Source organism: Haliotis cracherodii, unplaced genomic scaffold (genome assembly GCF_022045235.1).
Source record: "Haliotis cracherodii isolate W230 unplaced genomic scaffold, xgHalCrac1.p SCAF_9, whole genome shotgun sequence".
Lineage (NCBI taxonomy): Eukaryota > Metazoa > Mollusca > Gastropoda > Lepetellida > Haliotidae > Haliotis > Haliotis cracherodii.
In genome coordinates, this window is record NW_027266343.1 from 41836012 (window position 1) to 41860344 (window position 24333).

The window sequence follows — 24333 nt, forward strand, 5'->3', positions numbered from 1 at the left end:
TCTACCATGCAGTTTCTGAAATTTTTTTTCAGCAAAGGGTGTCTCCTATTTAGGTAAGAAAGCGTTAGCTTCCGAAATTGAACCCCGGGCTTAATTTCGGATATCATATTTTAAATGAGAAAGCCCTATTTTCCGTAATTAGGCCCGGGGCTTAAATGCGGGAAGTCCCGGTCATCAAAGTGTGATTCGGATTGTTTTATTTCGTTCGTGTTTGCCCGTAAGCTCCATGCCGCGACGAAGCCCACTGCTGGTAAAACCAATAACACGAGCCTAGCGTTGTGTTGAGCGAACAAGCTACTAAGGTGAAGGTCAAAATCATCCATGCTCGCCTGCAGTGAGAACGTTGCGAAGTTTACAATCCTAGTTGTCGCTGACAATGAATTATCTGCCAGGAACTGCCAGTCTAATTCAGGAGATAGATAGTAAGTGCAGTATACGGTAGGAGTCCGGACCCACGACTCATTTCAGTCGCCTCTAAATATTAGAAATTGTCTTGTCACTAGGAGTGTCACACTGTCATTTTAAATGTTCTGTGTTCGGATTAATCAAATCCGTGTTGCTAACTGCATGAACACCTAATATATTCTTATACCCATATTATTGCAGAGAAGCTCCTGGTGGTGTTACGAGATGGGAGAACTTTGATAGGGTTTCTACGGAGCATTGATCAATTTGGTATGTACTTATATTTTTGTGAGCGGCCAGAGGGAATAGTTATTGTCATTTTAGACTTATTAAGTTTCTTGTGTCCCCCGCCATGATATTGCTGCAATATTGCTAAAATCGGCGTAAAACCATACTCATGGTTAGTGCATAGTCCCTGCTCAACTTCCTCACAAATTGTCAGGCCCAGACTCAGTTATTTACAGGCCATCAAGTGGTCTCAGGTGGCCCAGTTGTCTAAGGTGCAACAATCTGCTGGGCAGAGTTGTGTCCCTTGGGCATGCCAGAATCCTATGATTGTGGGTTCGAATCCGGGTTCGCACTGATTGTTTCTAGGTTAGTCAGCGCCATACCTGTGCTCATAGGTTTTATCAAATTGGTAATTATCTGAGACTGGCACCACTTGGGGCTCTCCTCCCAGGTTGAACTGACACGTGGTGATTTAAATGGACTTAAACTGTTCAAAACAGTATTAATCCCAAGTCACTCAAGTACAGGCCACCATCATGTAGCAGTAGTATTGCTGAGTGCAATCAATCAATTCTCTGAACTCAGTCTCATGATAATCATATCTTTTACCCTCATACCATACCTCTCTGCATTAAGATCTGAGGACACCTTCATAGGTTGTATTGGGTGGAATTTCTGATCCACCAATCAGTGTCAAGGCTTCTATGTTCTTGGAAAGAGTGCGCAAAACATTAGGACAAGCATATCTGATTTCTGTATCTCAGAAAACCGAGCTAAACAACCTTTCCTGAGTGCACATCATGAAGGCCGCACAATTATATTGTTTTGAATATTTTCTAGACCCAAGTTCCATGTCATCAACACCAAAAAGGAGTACCTTGCATTGAACGCATATTTGTATCCGATGTGGGTTTTTCTTTGTTAAACAAAAATTTCAAATAGAGGTAGTAAAGAAATGAAGCCTTTCACATTACTGACATGATTGACTGAAGAACCCACGCATACTTCATTTAGAATGGCGGTCAAAGGTCCCTCATGTCACATGACCCACTTCATACAGACATGTCCCCAGATCTCAACACAAAGAAGCAACGTATGAGACTAAAAGATCTTATTTTACCGAGATTGCTCATAATTGAGTGTACTTGACAACATTAAAATGAACATGACTGATTTCTGGGCTAATTGTTTTGATATTTGAAAAGGTTGTCTAAATAGTGAAAGCAGGAAGTACTTAGTCACATTCAAAAAGGGAATCTTGAATAACATGAACTAAAAGGTGAAGAATTAAGAGTTAGATTCTCTAACACAATTGTTTGTTTGTGCAGCAAACCTCGTCCTGCATCGGACAATCGAAAGAATTCATGTGGGGAAGAAGTTTGGCGACATTCCCAGAGGCATCTTCATCGTAAGAGGGGAGAATGTCGTGCTTTGTGGGGAAATTGTAAGTATTGCCAAAATTACAGGTTAATCTTGCCCAAGCCCTGATTTGATTGGCTGATAAGTTTTAGGCGTGAATCCTTCTTTTTCAGGAAACGTATATCCAGGTTAAATGGAAGAGTTTAAGTACATACTGTGCGGGTCCCACCAAAGTCTGTGATTTGCTTGCTTTTAAATGTAGTTTCTTGTTGCAAGTATAATGGCAAGTTAATTTTGCCACTGATCCCAAGGCGGACTCCTTTGAGTAAAATTTCCTCCAGTCTATTTGGAAAGGGGGGGGGGAGATGTTAAGGGGTGTGCCTTTTGAATTTCACTGATAACAAGACCAGTAAAAGAGGAAGTGCTGTTATTGTATTGTACATGTTGTATGCAATGTTAAAAAGCCTCCATATGTAAGAAAAAATAACTTTAGAAAATGCCTATTTTGTACAACATAATGACTTTTTTCCTAATTTGCCAGCCCAAAGGACTTTTTTAAATCCTACATAAATCTCTGACTTCTTGACAGCCTGTAAATAATTTAGTTTTGACTTTTTAACAATTTGAGTGGAGCTTTACAGGCCTGTGGCTCCATACAAAGCAAAATAGAGCCACTGGCTGATAAAGCTTAGCAGAAAATGGCATCATGTTTACTATCGGATTGGAATTCTGTGAACACCTTTGAGAGACACCATAACAGGGATCATTCATACAAAGCTTCAGCTCCATTGGCCTTGCAGTTTCAGAGGAAATATCTCAAGTGTGTCAAACATTAGACAAACGGGCTGATGAAAGTCACATGTACCACAAACTTGCTGCCTCTCAAATTTCATTGACACATACAGCAGTTGCTGAGTAATGGGATGACATTCAATATGGCCACACACTGACTTTGAAAAGCTTAATACATAATACATTTTTTTTAATTGTTTGATAACAAGATCAACAACCTCTTGTTAGCAGAGCCCCATCGTATATGGAGAATTTCACACCAAAATCAGTATAATTAAATATCACTATCATACCTCTGTCAGAATGATCAATGATGAGATCTGATTGGTTCACGCCTTTGAGGGTAATAAATTTCTCAGCAGGGGAATAAATCTCTTATACCCTGCCATGAGCAATACAGGCTGAACGTGAATTTCAGAGAGACAGAATAAATCCCTTATACCTCCAAGCAAAAAGCTGCACGCTTTTTCCAAGTCAATGGAAGTCAGGTGAAATATCACAAGCTAACCTCAGCTGAATTGAACAACTGTTTACTGTCAAATTTGTGTTAATTCTTTTTCAATGTCACATTAAAACATGTCAGAGGTTCGTGGTATAAAACCTAACGAGGGACGCATAAAACCCCACGTACCCCTCGTGATCATGCTGCAACTAATAATATTGTTATATCATGACTCAAGTATCACTATCAGGGGAAGTGAGGGAGGCTAGTCTTGGAACCCCAAAAATGGAATTGTGTTGTAAATGTATGTTCATGTTTGTCTCCTCAGGACCTCGAGAATGAGAATAACCTGCCCTTGGAGCAGGTGTCCATAGATGACATACTGGAGATGCAGAGAGAAGAGCAGCTGCAGAAGCAGCAAGAGGAAGAGAAGAAGAAGAAGGCGCTGATGGAGAGAGGTCTGCAGCCCAACGACCACTCCGTCATGGACGAGTTCTTCTGAGGGTGTCCGAGGGGAGATGTAATACTGACAGAAGCTGGAGACTAGATTGTTGTGGAAAGTGAATATTGTGTTTTCTGTCAGGTCCCCACATTGGCATGGTACTTGTTTGGAGAGAATGCTTCCTGAAGTTGATTGATGAAGGAATTTCATTGGCTGAGGAATGGATAGGTTCCAATGTGTGGCTATAGTGAAAGGGTGTAGCAATTCTTGTTGCATTTAATATTTGTTATACATCTTGCTCTTTCTGGCTGGGTGGAAGGGAGCTTAAGAAAATAATGAAATATTCATCACTAGTTATTATGAACACAAAACACACAAATCAATTAAAATGATAAAGTGCTTCTTTCAGTATTTTAAGGAAGGAGTGATTGAGGACAACAAATCCTGTATTCTGTTGCATAGGACATTTTTCATTTTGTTCATTAACAACAAAGTACCTTCAATAATTTATTTCTCTTTTTAACTAAAATATTTGTTCATGTCATCTCGTTTGTTGACGTCAGTCTCTCGGTTGTCTTTCTTTAATGTATCCTGCGATGTATATACGTATGAAGTGCCAGCCTCAGTTTCAACACTTTGCTGTTAAAAACATTGCAGTGACATGGGGGACATATTTTCTGTAACAGGTTTGGACAGTTCTTCTGTTGCTATGGTTACTGTCTTTATTATCATAATCATCTCACACAACGAAATAAGCTAATTACTTGAATTTCAACAAACGCCTCATTTATGTTTTCCATGTGAGATACCATGGGTATATATATATATTTTTGTCCATCGTCTGTTTGTTAGCAATGAATTACAAACTAAAACACATTAACCTGACGCGCCGATATAACTGGGATACTGTTAAAAGCGGCATTAAACCCAACTCACTCACTCACTCACTATTGGTAATCACTGGCTGTTTTCATTTTATGAAGTCAAAATGGCTTTCTCTCAGCATGCTCAAAGCAGTATTGTAAATGTAAATTGTAAATGTTAGAAATTAAGCATTCATGCCAAACTTGTTTTCTCCGACATCAGTAGGGTGTTTGTATTGGAAAGTACAAGGATGTTGATGGAGTTATGCATCATCAGTTTTCTGAAAAAATATCCGATCAGTTCCTTGTGTGGAACAAAACACAAACTTAATGATGCAGGATATCTTCAATTATTCAGTGTAATATGATATGGTAGTGCTGTTGCAGGACCAATTTTGTAAATGTACAGGACACATGTATTTCTTTTGATGCTGTTTTTTCTCAACCGTTTTCAAAATGTCTGGGCATCATTATTCTTTGAGCCAAGCTTTTGTTATTTTGAATACAATTTCATACTTATTGACTATGCTGCCATAAAAGGCTGGGCCGCTTTTGATCATTAAAGAAGCGTTAGATAGCTTGTGGTCAGAGCGACCTGGGAGATCAAACTGCAGTGACTTTCAACATTGTCTCATGACACAGAACTGTCACTTTTGATCTTTCTTCACTTCCAAACGCATCTGGGTAATTATTGCTTTTTCTCATCACATCAATGTTATTGATTTTGAACACGTTTTGTTAACATAATTGGATTAAATTGCTTTGCGGGAAGTTTTGGTCTGTTGATGTTTGTTTTTTGTTGGATAAAATCGCCTAGTTGTAATAAGAAAGCGTGCGGTTACAGTGTAATGTCATTGTGTGTGCACGTGACCAGTTCCTGCAGGTGCTTTCTGGAAGGTGGGCGTCTTGTTCCGAAAGCAATGTTAACAATAGAATGATCATGGTCAGGTGTTGCCACTTCATCAGGTTAACAATCAGCAGAGCTCCAAGCTGCTTATTTATATAAAATAAACAAAATATATCCCAATTACCCAATTCATTTTGAACTGCTTGCATACAAATATGCATGAACTTTTTTAAGAACCCAATGAAGCCTTTTCAGCTTTACACATCTTTATTTACGGATCAAATTCAGGCATCGTCTATTCAGGCTAAAAGAATAATAGCCTTGGTTCTCAGGCACCTCCCGCGTCACAACTGGTGGTACACTACTGTTTATTTGGTTATATTCTACAAATGTAGTTTGAACAAGCAAACAAAAACCAACAAACCACCGCCCACCTGCAATGTTTTCAAAAGCCATTGCCTGAAAACAAATTCTTTTATTATTTTTAAGCCTCATAAACACTGCTGTAACTCTGTCATGTTTTGTATAGATCACATTGCATTTTTACACAAGCATTGGCCCTCAATTGCATTTAAAAAAGAATGTTTGAGTAAATATCTCTTCTGGGCATTACCTGAAACAGGTTTTATCTTATCTCTTCAGCTTATGATCAGTCAGGCTTAAAATGGATGGGTATTTTACCCGAAGTACCAAGTACTGTTTTAGGTGAGGTTGTGAGGTGAAATGGGGTTTAACGTCGCGTCCAAGATTATTGCACTTATATAGTGACGTGCATGTACGTGTGTGTGTGTGGCTGCTTGTACTAGTCCGGACTGATGCCGATTTATAGAGCTAGCTCACTGAGATACCATGCCGCAGTTTAACATGAATACCCCACTCAGACACAGTTTACTGATTGACCAGTCCTTGTTTTAGCCGAGCGCCAGACAGGGTAACAACAAGTACCATCTTTTAATGTCTCTTGGTATGACGCGGTCGTGGATCGAACCCCGGACCTTCCGCTCTCTGGGCGGACGCTCTACCACTAGACCAAGGAGTCGGTCAAGTACTGTTTTAACACTGCAGTCAACAGTATTCCAGTTAGACACCAGGGAAAGTGTCAATCACAGGTTATTATGTCATTAACTACATCCATACTTAGCAATATTCCAGCTCCATGATGGTGGCTTGTAATTATTGAATCTGGACCAAACAATCCAGCGATTGATATTATGATCAATGATTGATGCTGTCGTGTACAATGACATGCAATCGGCCCAAGTCACTGAGCATGACGCCTTAACCTCTTATGTTTGTTTGTTGTTAAATACCACACTCAGCAATATTCCAGCTGTATGACGGTCTGTAAATGATCTAGTGTGGACCAGACAATCCAGTGATTGACAGCATGAGCATTGATCCCCACAATTGGGATACGATGACATGCATCAACCACCTGATCCCGTTAATCGCCTCTTACGACAAGCATAGTCACCTTTTACAGCAAGCATGGGTTGCTATTCTATCTTCCTATCTTCACAGGTTCGTCACCTCTTATGACCACCACAGGTCTCCACATGTCTAGGGAGGAGTTTCAACCTGGAATCCCCACTGAGTTCTAACTACTCTGAGGGGCGGTCGGGTAGCCTAGTGGTTAAAGCATTCGCTCGTCACGCCGAAGACCCGTGTTCGATTCCCGATATGGGTACAATATGTGAAGCCCATTTCTGGTGTCCCCCCGCCATGATATTGCTGGAATATTGCTAAAAGCGGCGTAAAACCATACTCACTCAGTCTAACTACTCTGAACACAAACATTGACCAGTTTCATAGGGACAAACTGAACCATTTATTCATAAATCTATCTTTATTTGAACATTATAGTCACTCCATACAGTATATCTGTACATCAAAATATCCATGTTGAGCTAACATTTGTCTGGTATGAAACATTTCGCTCAAATTACTTGATGGATTAGAGTCTTCTTTGAGATGGTTCCATGACTTTGAAACCTATTTGTAGTGCTAGTGTTGTAGTAATTGTTTGTTTAGTTAACCGAAAAACAGCACTTGACAACAATCACAACTTGGTTTTGTTTATTGTATATAAAGCCACACAGCAATATTCCAGCTATATGATGGCGGTGTGTAAATACAGTCTGGGCCAGACAATTCCACAACATGGAAAAATCATCATCTTGAAGGATTCTGTTAATCCAGGCAGAATTCTCCCTTAGCTGTAAGACCAGTCTAGGGCTGGAACGAGTCCAATTTTACTACCCAGGTACCCACACCCCTGTTACCCGACCCTACCCTGTTACCCGCTGTTGGTGTCAAGAGATAGGTACAAAATGTCTGATTGGGAATAGTTTGACAGTAGCACTGGCAGCATGTATTTAGATACAGCTATAAAACTGTGATCATGCATACACTGAAGTTGACTGACGTTTTAGCTTTGTTCAAACATATATAAGTCAGAAGGAATGTGTTCATAGTCATGAAGAAATGCGAACATTAGAGACTTAAAATTGTCGTGTAACCATGTAGTTATATTGTGAATTTTTGTTATGAAACGATATATCACGGGACAAACCATGGGTCCAGGTATTCCTGTGGGTACCCTGGTCTTACTAAGTACCTACCTAACCCGAGTACCAGAGTTACCCGTCCCAGCCCTTCCCCAGTCCATTCAGCATGTTTTAGCAACAAAGGTATTTACAACTGCATCGTGGGGATAACACAAACCATTATCTTGAGGACTTTACATAAAGAGCTGCATGAAAATTTACCAAAATTGACAATTAAATTTGACTATAGTCCTTGAGGCATTCAGAGATTCTTCAAACTTCAAATTACACCACGCCTGAAATAATTTACATTTACGAACACAAGTACATGAAATACAAGAAGACAGCCCTGTTAGTTAAGCATCTGACATTGAAATGTGAACATTAGACGTGTCTTCATTCTTCAAGAAGCAAGGAGGACATACTCCACTGTTCAGTGTTGTTTTATTACAATGTGCAGACCTTAAACATAAGACCGATGGAAGTCAAAATGCTTCTCACCAAACTGATCTGCCATGTTGTCGCAATCAACAATTGACACTTCTGTCAGGTGAAAATGACAAAATCCATAGACAACTCCAAGCTATGTGTTTTGGTTTGTTGTTGAGTGCAGCACTCTGCAATTTTTCATCAGGGTATGATGACACACAATCAACTAAGTCACGGAGCCTGATGACACGATGCATTTAGTCATCTCTTAAGACCAGCATAGGTTACTGGGGACACATAGGATTACAAGGAAAATCATCTAAAAGAGTTAAGTTGATGAAAATATGCCATAAAACATTTTTGTATTTCTTACATCAGTATTAAGAGTATTTGACAAGAACGTGGTCATCATGACACAGCCTTGACCTTGGATGTCGACGGCTGATCTGTTTCCTGCTCATATTCAATCTCAACACGAGGACGTTTCCTTCGAGCTGCAGCCTTTTTGGGCTTGTCATCTTCAGACGAGGAGCTGTCAGACGAGTCACTATCTCCCATGTCCTGCACAACAAAGAATGACAACATCTACACCATCAAACCTGCTTCAACATCGAACTTAAAAAACAAACTTGAAGGAAATGCAAGACAACACACAAGGACCATGGGTACTGCAACATGAAGCCATATCTGAGTTCTAGCGCTACACAAGTGGTCACCATATTTCTTGTTTTCTGTTTGTTGTTCAACAACACACTTAGCAATATTCCATCAACATGGCCACTGTAAATAATCGAGTCTCTCCCAGACAATCCAGTGGTTGATATGAGCATCTATCCACACTGTCGGGTATACTGACTACCCGATCCTTGAGTAGCCTCGTAAAACTAGCATTGGTTGGGGATCCCCATGGAGGGTGTCATGTTTGATCATATGATGACATATTTATTAATCTGCCTGTACATGGTTCATACAGAGTTTTAGTCACTACATTTAAGGCCCTCTTAAGGCCTTTTCCAGGCTCCTTCATACAGATTTAAGGCTCTAATAAAGAGAAACATATTAAATCATTGACATGTACAACAATCGTGCTATTCCGTCAAAGCGTTAAATAGCCGAGTGATTTGAATAGCTGAAAAGGTCAGAGTTGATATGAATGACATGTTTGAGTGTAGACTGGTACCCTGTCCTTTGCCTCCTAGCAGCTCAACTGTGGCCAGGCAAACCAGTCTAGCTCGAGTAAGCTTCCGAGGTAACTCCAATGTAAAAACACTCACATTTCTTGCAGTCATGCTGGCAACAATACTTTTTATGAACTCAACTATTATTTCTAAAAAGCGAAATTGCAAAATAAACTTGACTTTGATTGTTTATGACCAATTCCAGGCCTTTTCAAGTCATTTTGTCTGAGATTCCAGGCCTTTTCAAGCCTTTTGTATTTAAGGCTTTTTTTTTCTAACGTCTAAATTCAATGTCTTTTAGAGGTCTGTGCAAACCATGCTGTATAGTTCAAGCTGTTGATGAGTTAATGTGTTATTAGGGCTGTTATGGTTCATTCATGTATTCGGTGAATCGAACCGTATCCCTTTATGAATTGGATTCGTTATTCGTGGACACAAGAATCGAATAAAAAAAAAATAATAAAAAAATAATAAAATGAGCTTTTAACTCAAAATATCCATAAGATGTAATATTATGTATGTGTAGATTTCTTCAAAGACAGCACTCTTATATACTTAATTTGACAGTATTGTAGTCACTGGTCTTTGTCACATTTTAGCAGCTACTAGTACAAATGTACCAGGATAAGTGCAGTATATAAATGTATAATATTATAATAATCAATTTCACTGTCAACATGGTCAAACCATGTCAAATAATCTATTTTATTATTGTTTCACTGAACTGATGACCTGTTACTGTATTTGTGAATAAATATTCATGATACAAATCTTATTCCCCTCATAGCATGCTTAGTGTATTCGTTGCAGCCCTAGTGTTTAGCAATATACCAGCAGAGCTACATCTGTGGTCTTGGCTGGGAATCTATTCATAGCAGTCCATGTTATTGTGGCACAATGGCATACGTTCAGCTTGGTCGCGCTTCAACTGATTGTCACAAAGTCAATTTGTATATATTAAAGCTGTTTAGTTTAATTTGAACAAGAAATATTTGAGGTAGGTGTTATCAACTCAGTCATGACAAGAAGGAAATGGCACCAACGAGAGTGGGAGGCATTGAGTTTGTTGTGCATTCCACACTCAATGTTCAATGTGTGCATTGGGCAGAAAAAATACATATCTGCTTCAGTAATTTCTCTACTTCAATGGTGACTTTCATTTGCTTGGTGATACAATCAAATCAATTTGCACCACTGACATGGAAACCTATGGACTGTGGAGTGGTTGAACTACAGCCCAGATATAGCATCAAGTTAAAATGCAGCCTTAGCAGAATCAAACTAGTTCATGCACACAGTTTACTCATTGGTGGGAAAAAGAAAACAACACGATTAAAGACAATCAAAATTAACTTCTCTAAAAAGTTTAAACATATCACGGGGATCGATTTCAATGTTGAAAAATCTTGAATCTGGCTTTGAAACTGGAGTTTAAATGACCATATTCCATTCTTTCCATTACCATGGTAACTATTATATTTATTCCATTCTTTCGATTACCATGGTAACTATTATATTGACTTAACGTGTACTTTACCTCCATGTCTGACACATCACTTTCATCAAAGTCTTCATCGGCTACATACTCAATTTCACCAACTCCCTGTAATTAAAAAATGATAACAATCACATCCTAAGGAGATAAGTTTGGGAGAACAAATTCTAAAATCTGAAATATCATCTTGAGATTGTAGGTCTCACAATCTCATTAAAATCAAATGTTAGAGCTTGAACGAACTGCTTTGAATGGCATTGTTGGTTTCAAATCCCACTTGAAAGCTTTTTATCCAATCAGTGTTGTGCAGCACAATACTCTGAACCAATCAGGTTGCAGCACTTGTTACAACACAGAACCACTTTGTGACATGTTAGTCTACATGTACTTAAAAGCACTCTAACCTCCATTGTCAGGAGGGGTTGCTGAGTAAAGGGAGGTAACTCTCATGGCGTGCAGCAAACAAATAGGTGTGAAGATAGGCAATGTTGCCTAAAAACATCAAGCAATTCATTAGTGAGTCATGTGGGTTTAACGTATTAGACGTAACAAGCGCCCAGGGCGCTCTCACAATTAGAAATAGGGGGCTCTTATTAGAATATTACTTTGGTGGAAAAACAGAGTTGAAAGATAAATTTTGTGGTTTATGCTGACAGTCTGAACTGTTTATATAAGACGGATACATTTTTCCAGAATTTAATTGCCCATATTAAGGGTGCATATAACACACAAGTGCGTATTATACACAAATAAATAAGCCTTGTGTACATTGATAAATCGGAAGGGGTGCTAATTGGGATTGCTCACTAGCCAATATATTAGCATAAATCGCCGTGGGCGCTTATTACGTCAAATAAGGTAACACCAGTTTGAAGTCCGAAGTGTAGCAGGGCTCAGACATTTATCATTTTGGTGAAACCCACAAGCATGGGTATGGTGTTGATAAACCAAGAAAAAAAAACCCGGGCCACAGCCCTACCAATTAAGGCAAGACCATTATGACTTGATTTACCAACTCCACTGACATAAGATAACTAAAAACAAACTTCTTGCTTCAGCAACACAAAGATCTGAAGACCGATCAATAAAATGACAGGACATGGAGCAGCTTTATGGAGTTTAACAGCACCAGTTTCAAAATATCGACTTCCTTTCGACAATGCTTTGAACATGTGTTGAAAAATATTATGACAAAGTTCTCGATTTAAACTTTGAATTCTGAGATGTCAAATGGATGGCTGAGATTGTGTGGCAGTACCCTTCATAGCCCATCTCTTCCATTTCAAATGTTTAGTCCAACACAGAATGCTTCATATTAACCTTCTTGAGGTTGCCTGACTTGAAAACACATTCAACTTTCCCCTATTGCCTAAAGTGACATTAATTGGTCTGATTGGTTTGATGAAAGGTTATTCTTACGAGACCAGAAATGGGGTTCCTTCAGATCTTTGTGTAGCGGTAGTTAGCACTATTATCTGATTTTTAATCATTTAAATTTTCACCCTTTAAATGGTAATAACAAGGACCCATTGACATGATTGACTTATCATGATAAATTAATAATCATAGGTGGATGCAGAGGGGGATTCCAGGGGGTCCGGACGCCCTTAGGAAACCAAACGTAGAATGTTGTAGGCAGTAAAATTATCTGAGAGAGGAAATGAGTGAGTGAGTGAGTATGGCTTTACGCCGCTTTTAGCAATATTCCAGCAATATCACGGCTGGAGACACCAGAAATGGGCTTCACACATTGTACCCGTGTCGGGAATCGAACCCGGGTCTTCTGCATGACGAGCGAACGCTTTAACCATTAGGCTACCCGACCATCCCCAGAGAGAGGAAAAAAAACAAACACTGGATCTGCCCTTGAGAATTGCTCACACACTATGGTGTAACTCTTGCCGACCACACCTCCTCCACAAACCCTACCATCCCTCCTTCTCTCATCAAGGACACTTCCAACACCTACCTCCTCTTCTCTCTCTAACTCCTCATCATCATCTTCCTCCTTCTCTCCTTCCTTCTCGGACTCGCTCTCACTCTCCACCTCCTCCTCGTCCAGCACCTTGTCGAAGGCATGGGTGGGGAAGTTGTAGATGTCTCCATACTGGAACAACACAGAAGCTAAATACAGCAACACTCTCCGGGCTATAGCACACGATTCTACATAATGACATACAGATTACCAGCTGACAAGTGTTTCAAGATCCACCTTGATGTCACTGTACAAAGAAGGCATGAGGTGCTTGGGACCTGTGGACAAGAAATCCCCTGAGTATACAAGCTTTGCCAACAAGGACCTCATCTGACCAGGAACACCAACAGAAAGAATTGGTATGTGTACAGCTGAGATCTTGTGCTGATGTAACCCAGATTTCCTTTGGGAAAATAAAGTGTTACCTTATCTTCTATTATCTTAAAACAAGTATTTGGTACTAGGAATCTATTCTGAAGTGGAATCCTCAATTACAAGTAATTGGTAATAGGGATCTATTCTGCAGGAAAAACCCAGAGTAAGCAAGTAATGGTAATAGGGACCTATTCTAAAGTCGAATCCTCATACGAAACAAGGATTGGGTACCAGGGATCTATTCTGCAGGAAAAACCCAGAGTAAGCAAGTAATGGTAATAGGGACCTATTCTAAAGTCGAATCCTCATACTAAACAAGTATTGGGTACGAGGGATCTATTCTGCAGGAAAAACCCAGAGTAAGCAAGTAATGGTAATAGGGACCTATTCTAAAGTCGAATCCTCATACTAAACAAGTATTGGGTACGAGGGATCTATTCTGCAGGAAAAACCCAGAGTAAGCAAGTAATGGTAACAGGGACCTATTCTAAAGTCGAATCCTCATACTAAAGAAGTATTGGGTATGAGGGATCTATTCTGAAAGGGAATCCTCATACTAAACAAGTATTGGGTACGAGAGATCTATTCAGTCCCGGAACCTGGAGACATGCATGGTTTCAAGGGACCTAGAATCCCCAAAGATAGACATGCATGGTTTCAAGGAACCAAGAATCCAGACAGGATGTATGTATCTGGAACAAACTGCTTGATTTCAAATTTGATACAATAAAATAATATTGATGTCAGCTCCATGAAATCGGGTCCCTCTGATTGTCTGTACTTACCGTGCCTTTCTTTAGCCTCTCTAGGAGCTCCTTCTCAATTGAGGTCGTCAACTGAGCAGCAGCAAAGGCCTTCTCCTGCAGCAAAGAAAAAAGGCTTAGAAACACACAAAGCATATCACTCAAATTCATTCTATTAAATGACCATAGTTAGATAGGTTTCCTTTATTGATCACCTGTATGCATTGTTTACAAATCATTACTACATCTGTCTTGTGAGGCACAGACAGCCATATGAAAAGTGAATATGGTGTCACTTCTGGCAAAGTAGATGCTGATCTCAATCTGATGTTGTTTTGCTTGTTTTAAGCAGAATTCCAGCTGGCAGATTGTCTGGAAAATCAGGACCAGACAAACCAATGATTGTTATTATGAGCTATGTCTATGTTGTCGGTGTTGACAAGCTGTCAAACAAGTCACTGAACCCAAACACTTGATCCAATGAGTTGCTTTGTACAACAGAAATAGGATACTGGGGACCAATTCTGGTTGACAGTAACTACTTCTTGAAAGTGAGAAATTCAGGCAAAAACAAGTGAGTGAGTATGGTTTTACACTGCTTTTAGCAATATTCCAGCAATATTCCAGCAATATCACGGCAATCTCACAAAATCATTTCACCAGAAATGGGCTTCACACATTGTACCCACCAGGGATTTGAACCCGAGTCTTTGCCATGACGAGCGAACGCTTTAACCACTATTTCTTTAAAGAAATATTGCCAGCTCTCTGTGACATACATATCAGGCTCACCTCTTTCCTTGATTCTCTCTTCTCTACCTTCCGACTGAGGGGAACCAACTTCTTCCTGCAACAGACCAGGTCATGGTCATCTCCACGACAACACAGTTAACCTATGGTTTTGTTTGTTAGATGCTTAACGCTGCGCATTGTTAGATGTTTAACGTCACACTTTGTTAGATGTTTAACGCTGCATTCAGCAATATTCCAGCTATATGATGTAAATCTGTAAATAATATGTCTGCAAAAAATTGAGTCTGGTCCAGACAATCCACTGATTGATATCATGAGCATCGATCCACGCAATTGGGATACAATGACATGCATCAACCAAGTCTGACCACCCGATCCCCATAGTCGCCTCTTGCAACAAGCATAGTTGCTTTTTACGGCAAGCATGGGATGACGAAGACCTCTTCTACCCCGGATCTTCTTGCTGGGGACCTACTCTAACCCGGAATCTCTGTGGGACAGTTAACATATGTACAGACAAGAGTCATGTTCATGATAACACAGTAAACCTACATAAAGACTACAGCCATGTTCATGAAAACACAGTAAACCTACATAAAGACTACAGCCATGTTCATGATAACACAGTAAACCTACATAAAGACTACAGCCATGTTCATGATAACACAGTAAACCTACATAAAGACTACAGTCATGTTCATGATAACAGCAAACCTAAATAAAGACTACAGCCATGTTCATGATAACACAGTAAACCTACATAAAGACTACAGCCATGTTCATGATAACACAGTAAACCTACATAAAGACTACAGTCATGTTCATGATAACAGCAAACCTAAATAAAGACTACAGCCATGTTCATGATAACACAGTAAACCTACATAAAGACTACAGCCATGTTCATGATAACACAGTAAACCTACATAAAGACTACAGCCATGATCATGATAACACAGTAAACCTACATAAAGACTACAGTCATGTTCATGATAACAGTAAACTTACATAAAGACTACAGCCATGTTCATGACAACACAGTAAACCTACATAAAGACTACAGCCATGTTCATGATAACACAGTAAACCTACATAAAGACTACAGCCATGTTCATGATAACACAGTAAACCTACATAAAGACTACAGCCATGTTCATGATAACACAGTAAACCTACATAAAGACTACAGTCATGTTCATGATAACAGCAAACCTAAATAAAGACTACAGCCATGTTCATGATAACACAGTAAACCTACATAAAGACTACAGCCATGTTCATGATAACAGCAAACCTAAATAAAGACTACAGCCATGTTCATGATAACACAGTAAACCTACATAAAGACTACAGCCATGTTCACGATAACACAGTAAACCTACATAAAGACTACAGCCATGTTCATGATAACACAGTAAACCTACATAAAGACTACAGCCATGTTCATGATAACAGCAAACCTACATAAAGACTACAGTCATGTTCATGATAACACAGTAAACCTACATAAAGACTACAGCCATGTTCATGATAACACAGTAAACCTACATAAAGACTACAGCCATGTTCATGATAACAGCAAACCTAAATAAAGACTACAGCCATGTTCATGATAACACAGTAAACCTACATAAAGACTACAGCCATGTTCATGATAACAGTAAACTTACATAAAGACTACAGCCATGTTCATGACAACACAGCAAACCTAAATAAAGACTACAGCCATGTTCATGATAACACAGTAAACCTACATAAAGACTACAGCCATGTTCATGATAACACAGTAAACCTACATAAAGACTACAGCCATGTTCATGATAACACAGTAAACCTTCATAAAGACTACAGCCATGTTCATGACAACACAGTAAACCTACATAAAGACTACAGCCATGTTCATGATAACACAGTAAACCTACATAAAGACTACAGCCATGTTCATGATAACAGTAAACTTACATAAAGACTACAGCCATGTTCATGATAACACAGTAAACCTTCATAAAGACTACAGCCATGTTCATGACAACACAGTAAACCTACATAAAGACTACAGCCATGTTCATGATAACACAGTAAACCTACATAAAGACTACAGCCATGTTCATGATAACAGCAAACCTAAATAAAGACTACAGCCATGTTCATGATAACACAGTAAACCTACATAAAGACTACAGCCATGTTCATGATAACAGCAAACCTAAATAAAGACTACAGCCATGTTCATGATAACAGCAAACCTAAATAAAGACTACAGCCATGTTCATGACAACACAGTAAACCTACATAAAGACTACAGCCATGTTCATGATAACAGCAAACCTAAATAAAGACTACAGCCATGTTCATGATAACACAGTAAACCTACATAAAGACTACAGCCATGTTCATGATAACAGTAAACTTACATAAAGACTACAGCCATGTTCATGATAACACAGTAAACCTACATAAAGACTACAGCCATGTTCATGATAACACAGTAAACCTACATAAAGACTACAGCCATGTTCATGATAACAGTAAACTTACATAAAGACTACAGCCATGTTCATGACAACACAGTAAACCTACATAAAGACTACAGCCATGTTCATGATAACACAGTAAACCTACATAAAGACTACAGCCATGTTCATGATAACAGCAAACCTAAATAAAGACTACAGTCATGTTCATGATAACACAGTAAACCTACATAAAGACTACAGCCATGTTCATGATAACAGTAAACTTACATAAAGACTACAGCCATGTTCATGACAACACAGTAAACCTACATAAAGACTACAGCCATGTTCATGATAACACAGTAAACCTACATAAAGACTACAGCCATGTTCATGATAACAGCAAACCTAAATAAAGACTACAGCCATGTTCATGATAACAGTAAACCTACATAAAGACTACAGCCATGTTCATGATAACACAGTAAACCTACATAAAGACTACAGCCATGTTCATGATAACAGCAAACCTAAATAAAGACTACAGCCATGTTCATGATAACACAGTAAACCTACATAAAGACTACAGCCATGTTCATGATAACAGTAAACTTACATAAAGACTACAGCCATGTTCATGACAACACAGTAAACCTTCATAAAGACTACAGCCATGTTCATGATAACACAGTAAACCTAAATAAAGACTACAGCCATGTTCATGATAACAGTAAACCTACATAAAGACTACAGCCATGTTCATGATAACACAGTAAACCTACATAAAGACTACAGCCATGTTCATGATAACAGCAAACCTAAATAAAGACTACAGCCATGTTCATGATAACAGTAAACTTACATAAAGACTACAGCCATGTTCATGATAACAGTAAACCTACATAAAGACTACAGCCATGTTCATGATAACAGTAAACCTACATAAAGACTACAGCCATGTTCGTGATAACACAGTAAACCTACATAAAGACTACAGCCTTCTTGAAAGGCTGAAATATTTTTTACATTGTCCATCATCCCAGTCATTTATGTAATTTATGCATTACAGTACCAATACTGTTCCTAATACACCAGTATAGATCATTTTGTGGTGCATAATATGACTATGAGTATTGTCACTATGGTAACCATGGTAACATACAAATATAAACATGTCTTAGAGCAATACTCACTGTCTTTTCAGTGTCAGCTTTCGTATTCTTATCAGATACTGCGTGATTTTGGTGAACCTCTGTTTGCACTTATGCCTGATAAACCTAAAACATCAAACAGTGTGTAACCATAGCAACATCATCTCAAAGCACATTGGATATAAGTTATTACTAAGTTATTGTAACCTTAACAACAGACATATAGTCAATACAGTGTATCTATGTTTAGTCTGGAAGGTTATTTAAGGTACCGACGTTTACTACAATATCTGAAAAGCTATCGGACCTACTCCAGTCAAAGTTGCACGCACGGATACGGTGTTAGCGTTGGGCGTCTCAACGTGCGTGATTCCTGTGCACCCTTTTGAGTTGAGTTGATTGGTTCAACTGTGTCATATGGCCCTGTGAAGCAGGGGTAGCATTATGCAGATGGATGTTTCAATGAATGCTCGTTCCACCCGTGACCAACAGGTCTGGATGAAATATAGTGATAGCTAAATAGACAGATTTTATATACATGCACCGATTGTCTTTAAATGTAACATCAAGTTATGTATTACTGTTTAATAATCTCATACCAACTTTGACAGGAGTAGGTCCGAGTGAGTGAGTGAGTATGGTTTTACGCCGCTTTTAGCAATATTCCAGCAATATCACGGCGGGCGACACCAGAAATGGGCTTCACACATTGTACCCATGTCGGGAATCGAACCCGGGTCTTCGGCGTGACGAGCGAAGGAGTAGGTCCGATAGTTTTTCAGATATTGTAGTAAACGTTGGTACCTTAAATTACCTTCCAGACTATATCTGTGAGTCTTTGAGAATTTGGGAGCATGTGGGGAGGGGGACAGGTCTCAGGCACCTATTTTGTAAGTTGTCTAACACTGCAATCAGCAGTATTCACCTTTATGAAGGGTGACCAGTGGGTCAGCAACAAACTCATTTGTCGAGCCTGTAATTGTATTTGTTTAAGGCCTCAGAAAATCATGCAGAAATGTTTTTGTTTGTTTGTTTGTTGTTTAATGCCACACTCAGCAATATTTCAGCTATATGACGGCAGTCTGTAAATAATCGAGTCTGGACCTGAGAATCTAGAGATTGAAAACATGAGCATCGATCCACGCAATTGAGATCGATGACATGCATCAACCAAGTCAGCAAGCCTGACCACCCGATGCCGTTAGTCGCCTCTTACGACAAGAAGAGTTGCCTTTTACGGCATGCATGGGTTGCTGAAGACCTAATCTACCTGCAGAAATGTATTCATTTTGGTCTATGTTATATGTACCATGTTCATCCCCAGATGCTATGGAACTGACCTATAATTAACTCACCTTGGCCAATAGATCAGATTGTCATCAATCTGTTTGAGCGCCTGTTCATAATTTCTGGACAGTTTGACCTTTTCCCAAAGTTTGCTGGGAAAAGCTGCCCTCTCGATCACCTTCATGTACAGATAGACCACGCCTTTCTCTTCCCGTATTGTAGCATACTGGCTGTTGGCCAGGGGACATGACGCCCTGCTGCACAGGCCAGTCAGGTTGTACTCATTTCGACAAAACTTTTGAGACTTGGTTCTGAAATGGTGAACATGGTGAAAGAATACTGATTTTTTTATGCCAACATTCACCATTTTATGTACTATTTTTTTTTGTAGTAAGAAAAACAAGTGGACCTATTTCAGGTCACGTGAAGAGATATACACAATATTTGACAAAAAAAGCCAAAGAGTTCGTTTTTTTCATGAATGGAATAAAACACGACTCTGAGGTTTTTGTTGACGTCGTAAAACCTGAGGGAAGCAGTGACCAAGCTAGTAAAACAGGAGGTGTTAGCGTAAAGTTTTACTATCTAGGTCACTGCAGCCCTGAAGAATTTACTTACTATGTCAACCAACACCAAGCAGTATTTTATCCGACTCATGAACCATTGAAACAACGTCAACTAATATTTGTTTACTATCATGTATAAAAGTGTGTCACAACAGTCTAAAGAAATGCTTCTAAAATATATCTGGCCAGGAAGTAGACTCTAAACATGGTATCTTCTAATGAACCACCCATTGTTCAACCAGTTCTGTGGTCTAATGGTTCTATTCCCGTCATCAATAACCAAAGCATTTCCATATTCTTGTCAGTTTTAGAAAATTGGACATTTGAAACCTTAAGTCCAAACTTAAAGTCCAACTGTTATCCTTGTTATCATCCTTGGAAAAAGCAAAACCTCATAGTCAATCTTTCTAGGAAAAAGTAAAACCTCATACCCCGGACGAGGTCTTACAAGAAAAAAGTAAAACCTCATACTCAATCATCCTACCCAGGATGAGGTCTTAGTTGCAAAAAGTAAAACCTCATACTCAATCTTTCTAGGAAAAAGTAAAACCTCATACCCCGGATGAGGTCTTACTAGCAAAAAGTAAAACCTCATACTCAACCATCCTACCCAGGATGAGGTCTTACTAGCAAAAAGCAAGTAACGTCCAAAACAACAGCGAATAACTGATAGATCTATATATATTTTCCAACCGATAGTCATGAAACCTTTGTGCAATTGAAGCACACTGAAATTAGTTTTGGCCTGAGCATGAAAAAGTCTTGTTTCAATCGAGTGAGATATCAATTTATATCATTTAGATAAATATAGTATTTCATCACCATATATATGATACAACAAATTATACTACATTAATCAGTGCTTGTGCTCACCTTTTTTGAAGGAGCAGACTGAATCATTTTATGGCACAAAACCATTTAGAAAGTAATCAAATGTAACAAAAGTTATATTTGGGATAAAACTTTCGTAAAGTATTGATTCTAGTACTTTTCCTGTTGAGTCCCATCCAGGATTCGAACCCACACAGCCAGAGTGAGGCAACAAATTATACTACATAAATCAGTGCTTGTGCTCACCTTGTTTTGAAAGAGCAGAATGAATCATTTATGATGCTCCAGATCACCTGGGGAAAAAAATAACACACTGAATGTCTAAAACACATCTACCCAGATATATGCAATGATATGTTGAATGAATACACAATGCCATTTAGAAAGCAGTCAAACATAAAAAAGTTATATTTGGGATAAAACTTTCATAAAGCACAGATTCAAGTACATTTCGGGTTGAGTGTCATTCGGGATTCGAACCCACACTGCCAGAGTGAGGCACCTAATAGCCAGCAAACAGAGTCAGCGATCCAACATAATGGTTCCATTGTATACAGGGTTGACTTAACCATGTTAACTGCCTGATCTCAACTATTGTTCTGACTTGCAGGCACTATGTTCATAACATATCAGATATATCCACAACTCTCCAGCTGCTTTTGAATTAATCAGTTTCTGAACTGTAACTTTACATTAATGGTGCGGATGTCAAGATTGTAAGGGATTGAGTGAGTGAGTTTGGTTTTACGCCGCTTTTACCAATATACCAGCAATATCATGGCGGGGGACACCAGAAATTGGCTTCACACATTGTACCCATTTTGGGATTCAAAGCCGGGTCTTCGGCGTGTAGAGCAAATGCTTTAACCTCTAGGCTACCCGACCGCCCCTGTGAGGGATTGAGGTAAAGAGCACACCTGTGGCATATTGCACAGTTGACCAAGTATAACTGACAGCTGTGGTTGAAATAGACGGTTCTGGGCAATAATGCAGTTTAATGGTGCAGCATATATATAAAGCACTAATTGGCTCAAGCTGCCAGCTGTGGCTCTTACTTCAAAGATCTTACGTGTCTCTATGATCCTTAGTGTCAGTTGTGGCTACCCCACCACTTGCCAATCACACACCTGTTGGCAATCCGTTTACAATCCTTAGGGTTAGTTGTGAGGTACGGTATGGGTTAGTTTTCTCTTTCAAAGAATCAATCCAATGTCTTTTCAGTAAAATCTCTCCAAATAATACAAAGTTTCAATTTCGAGTAAAAAATGGCTAACAATCTTTCTATTGGAGGTCTGTTTTAAAAAATGTTCATACAAACAGAAACGATATCTATACACAAACAGGTCACAATAAACATAAATCATCCTCACATCATCGTGTTGCATCTTCGACTGTTAGATCAAATACCGCAGCTAAAAGTGTTTACGATGTAAGTTCATTCTGCGATGCAATACACGTGCTGTGATGTTTCCATCTGAAGTAGGCTCGAATGTTGTCGTAAACCGGAAGTTTACTAATATTGAATTTATTTCAAAGATCAGATTGCAGCAAGCATATCTTAACATCAACTATATTGAGTTAGACGACATCTTGTACCATGTACATTTTATCGCCCTTTATTTGATAATATATAAATACGGCATGTCGTAACTCGTGTGGGAAGGGAGACTACTCTTCTCACTAGTTTGCTATTTGAAACTCAGCAGCTAATACACACGTGAAGTAATTAAAGATCAAGTCTCAGTTTACCTCAAATGCAAACATCTACTTAGATATTACCTTCACAACAAATACACACTGAAAATCTTTCAGAATGTTCAGTTTACTCACAACCGAAATCCTGTTGTAATATACATCGGCAATATTTCAGCCATATAAAGTGACAATAATAATTTATTCACTAATAATAATAATACATTTAGTCTATCGCGATGGACAGTAAAATAACTAGAGTATCACACACATTTCATTTTAAAACTAGTATACAACAATAAAATATGACTATTCATAACAAATTAATGCATTATAAAAACGGGCCATAGATAATCAGCAAACGAAGTTAGGCCACCATACGAGAGGGACCATCGACACTTCAGCTACCTGCATGGTTCCCCAGCAGGATTAACGCCACCCTTTTGATCGCTGGTGAGTGAGTGTATGAGTTGTGTTTAACGCCGCTTTTTAACAATATTCCAGTTATATCACGGCGTGTCAGCTTAATGTAGGAGGAAAGCAAGAAGTGATGCATGTCACTCAGGTGAAACCCACCAGCACGAGTATGGTGCTGACAAACCTAGAAACATAATCTGGGCGAACCGGGATTCCAACCCACAAACATAGGCTTCTGGCATGATTAAGGGACGCAACTCTGCACAGCGAACTGCGCACACAACAATAATTCATCGAGTATCCATAGTCTTGTTAAAGCGACACAAATTAGAATCTGTTATACAATAGCGTTGGCTCATGCAGCGGAGACTCGTTGATTCTAACCCTATGCACTGGAGATATCGATGCAACTTAATGGTACTGAATATAATATTAATAACAATCAGGAAACAGCAGAAAACTTTATGTAAGTGCATGGTCCCTATGATAACGAGGTTTGACTATGAGACATCACATCTATTTTATGGTCTCTTGAGACTGATTGTATGAGACTGATATAAAGAAGATGATGGTCTAACGTGGACGTTATTATTTTATTATATATTACATGTACACCGAGTGAACATTTACCTCATTTTTGTATATATATATATATATATATACCATAAAACAACCTAATCAACAAGAACCATATAGCATGTCTGCGACATTTCGTAAAATCCTTTCTATTTTATGAGGTGGGCACGGGTGGCCCAGTCGTCTAAGGCGCCGCGATTCGCACTGCAGAGTTGCGTCCCTTGGGCACACCAGAAACCTATGATTGTGGGTTCAAATCCCGATTCGACAAGATTATGTTTCTAGGTTTATCAGCACCATACCCGTACGCGTGCTCGTGGGTTTCACCGAAGTGTTAAACGTCTGAGACCTGCATCACTTCAGGCTTTCCTCCCACATTAAGCTGACACGCCGTGATATAACTGGAATACTGTTAAAAGCGGCGTTAAACCCAACTCACTCACTCACACTATTTTATGAGCATCAAGTAAAACGCTGGCAATCAA

The 24333-nt window shown here is 39.0% G+C and overlaps 2 protein-coding genes across 2 annotated transcripts; one reads left to right on the forward strand and one right to left on the reverse strand.

Annotated features, from left to right (window-relative positions):
- The first annotated feature begins 314 nt into the window (after window positions 1-314).
- Window positions 315-4326, forward strand: LOC139452297 (U6 snRNA-associated Sm-like protein LSm1). The gene is made up of 4 exons (XM_071233718.1): window positions 315-422; window positions 607-675; window positions 1962-2077; window positions 3555-4326. The coding sequence occupies exons 1-4, from the start codon at window positions 377-379 to the stop codon at window positions 3726-3728; spliced, it is 405 nt and encodes a 134-aa protein (XP_071089819.1). The 5' UTR covers window positions 315-376; the 3' UTR covers window positions 3729-4326.
- Window positions 4327-7065: 2739 nt separating this feature from the next.
- LOC139452179 (protein MAK16 homolog A-like) lies at window positions 7066-22637 on the reverse strand. Its single transcript, XM_071233540.1, has 9 exons — window positions 22534-22637; window positions 21410-21456; window positions 19835-20077; window positions 18522-18605; window positions 14912-14966; window positions 14162-14236; window positions 12996-13133; window positions 11069-11134; window positions 7066-8914 (listed from the first exon to the last, which is right to left on the reverse strand). Exons 1-9 carry the CDS (start codon window positions 22546-22548, stop codon window positions 8762-8764), a joined length of 876 nt encoding a protein of 291 aa, XP_071089641.1. The 5' UTR covers window positions 22549-22637; the 3' UTR covers window positions 7066-8761.
- Between the last annotated feature and the right edge of the window lie 1696 nt (window positions 22638-24333).

Bases quoted from the DNA above. Each gene is read 5' to 3' on its own strand.
- LOC139452179 (XM_071233540.1), bottom strand. The intron at 20,078-21,409 runs GTGAGCACAAGC...TCACCATTTCAG, and splicing joins TTCTGCTCTTTCAAAACAAG to AACCAAGTCTCAAAAGTTTT. The intron at 13,134-14,161 runs GTAAGTACAGAC...GTGTTGTTCCAG, and splicing joins AGAGGCTAAAGAAAGGCACG to TATGGAGACATCTACAACTT.
- LOC139452297 (XM_071233718.1), top strand. From the start codon at position 377: ATGAATTATCTGCCAGGAACTGCCAGTCTAATTCAGGAGATAGATA. The intron at 423-606 runs GTAAGTGCAGTA...ATATTATTGCAG, and splicing joins TCTAATTCAGGAGATAGATA to AGAAGCTCCTGGTGGTGTTA. The intron at 676-1,961 runs GTATGTACTTAT...TTGTTTGTGCAG, and splicing joins ACGGAGCATTGATCAATTTG to CAAACCTCGTCCTGCATCGG.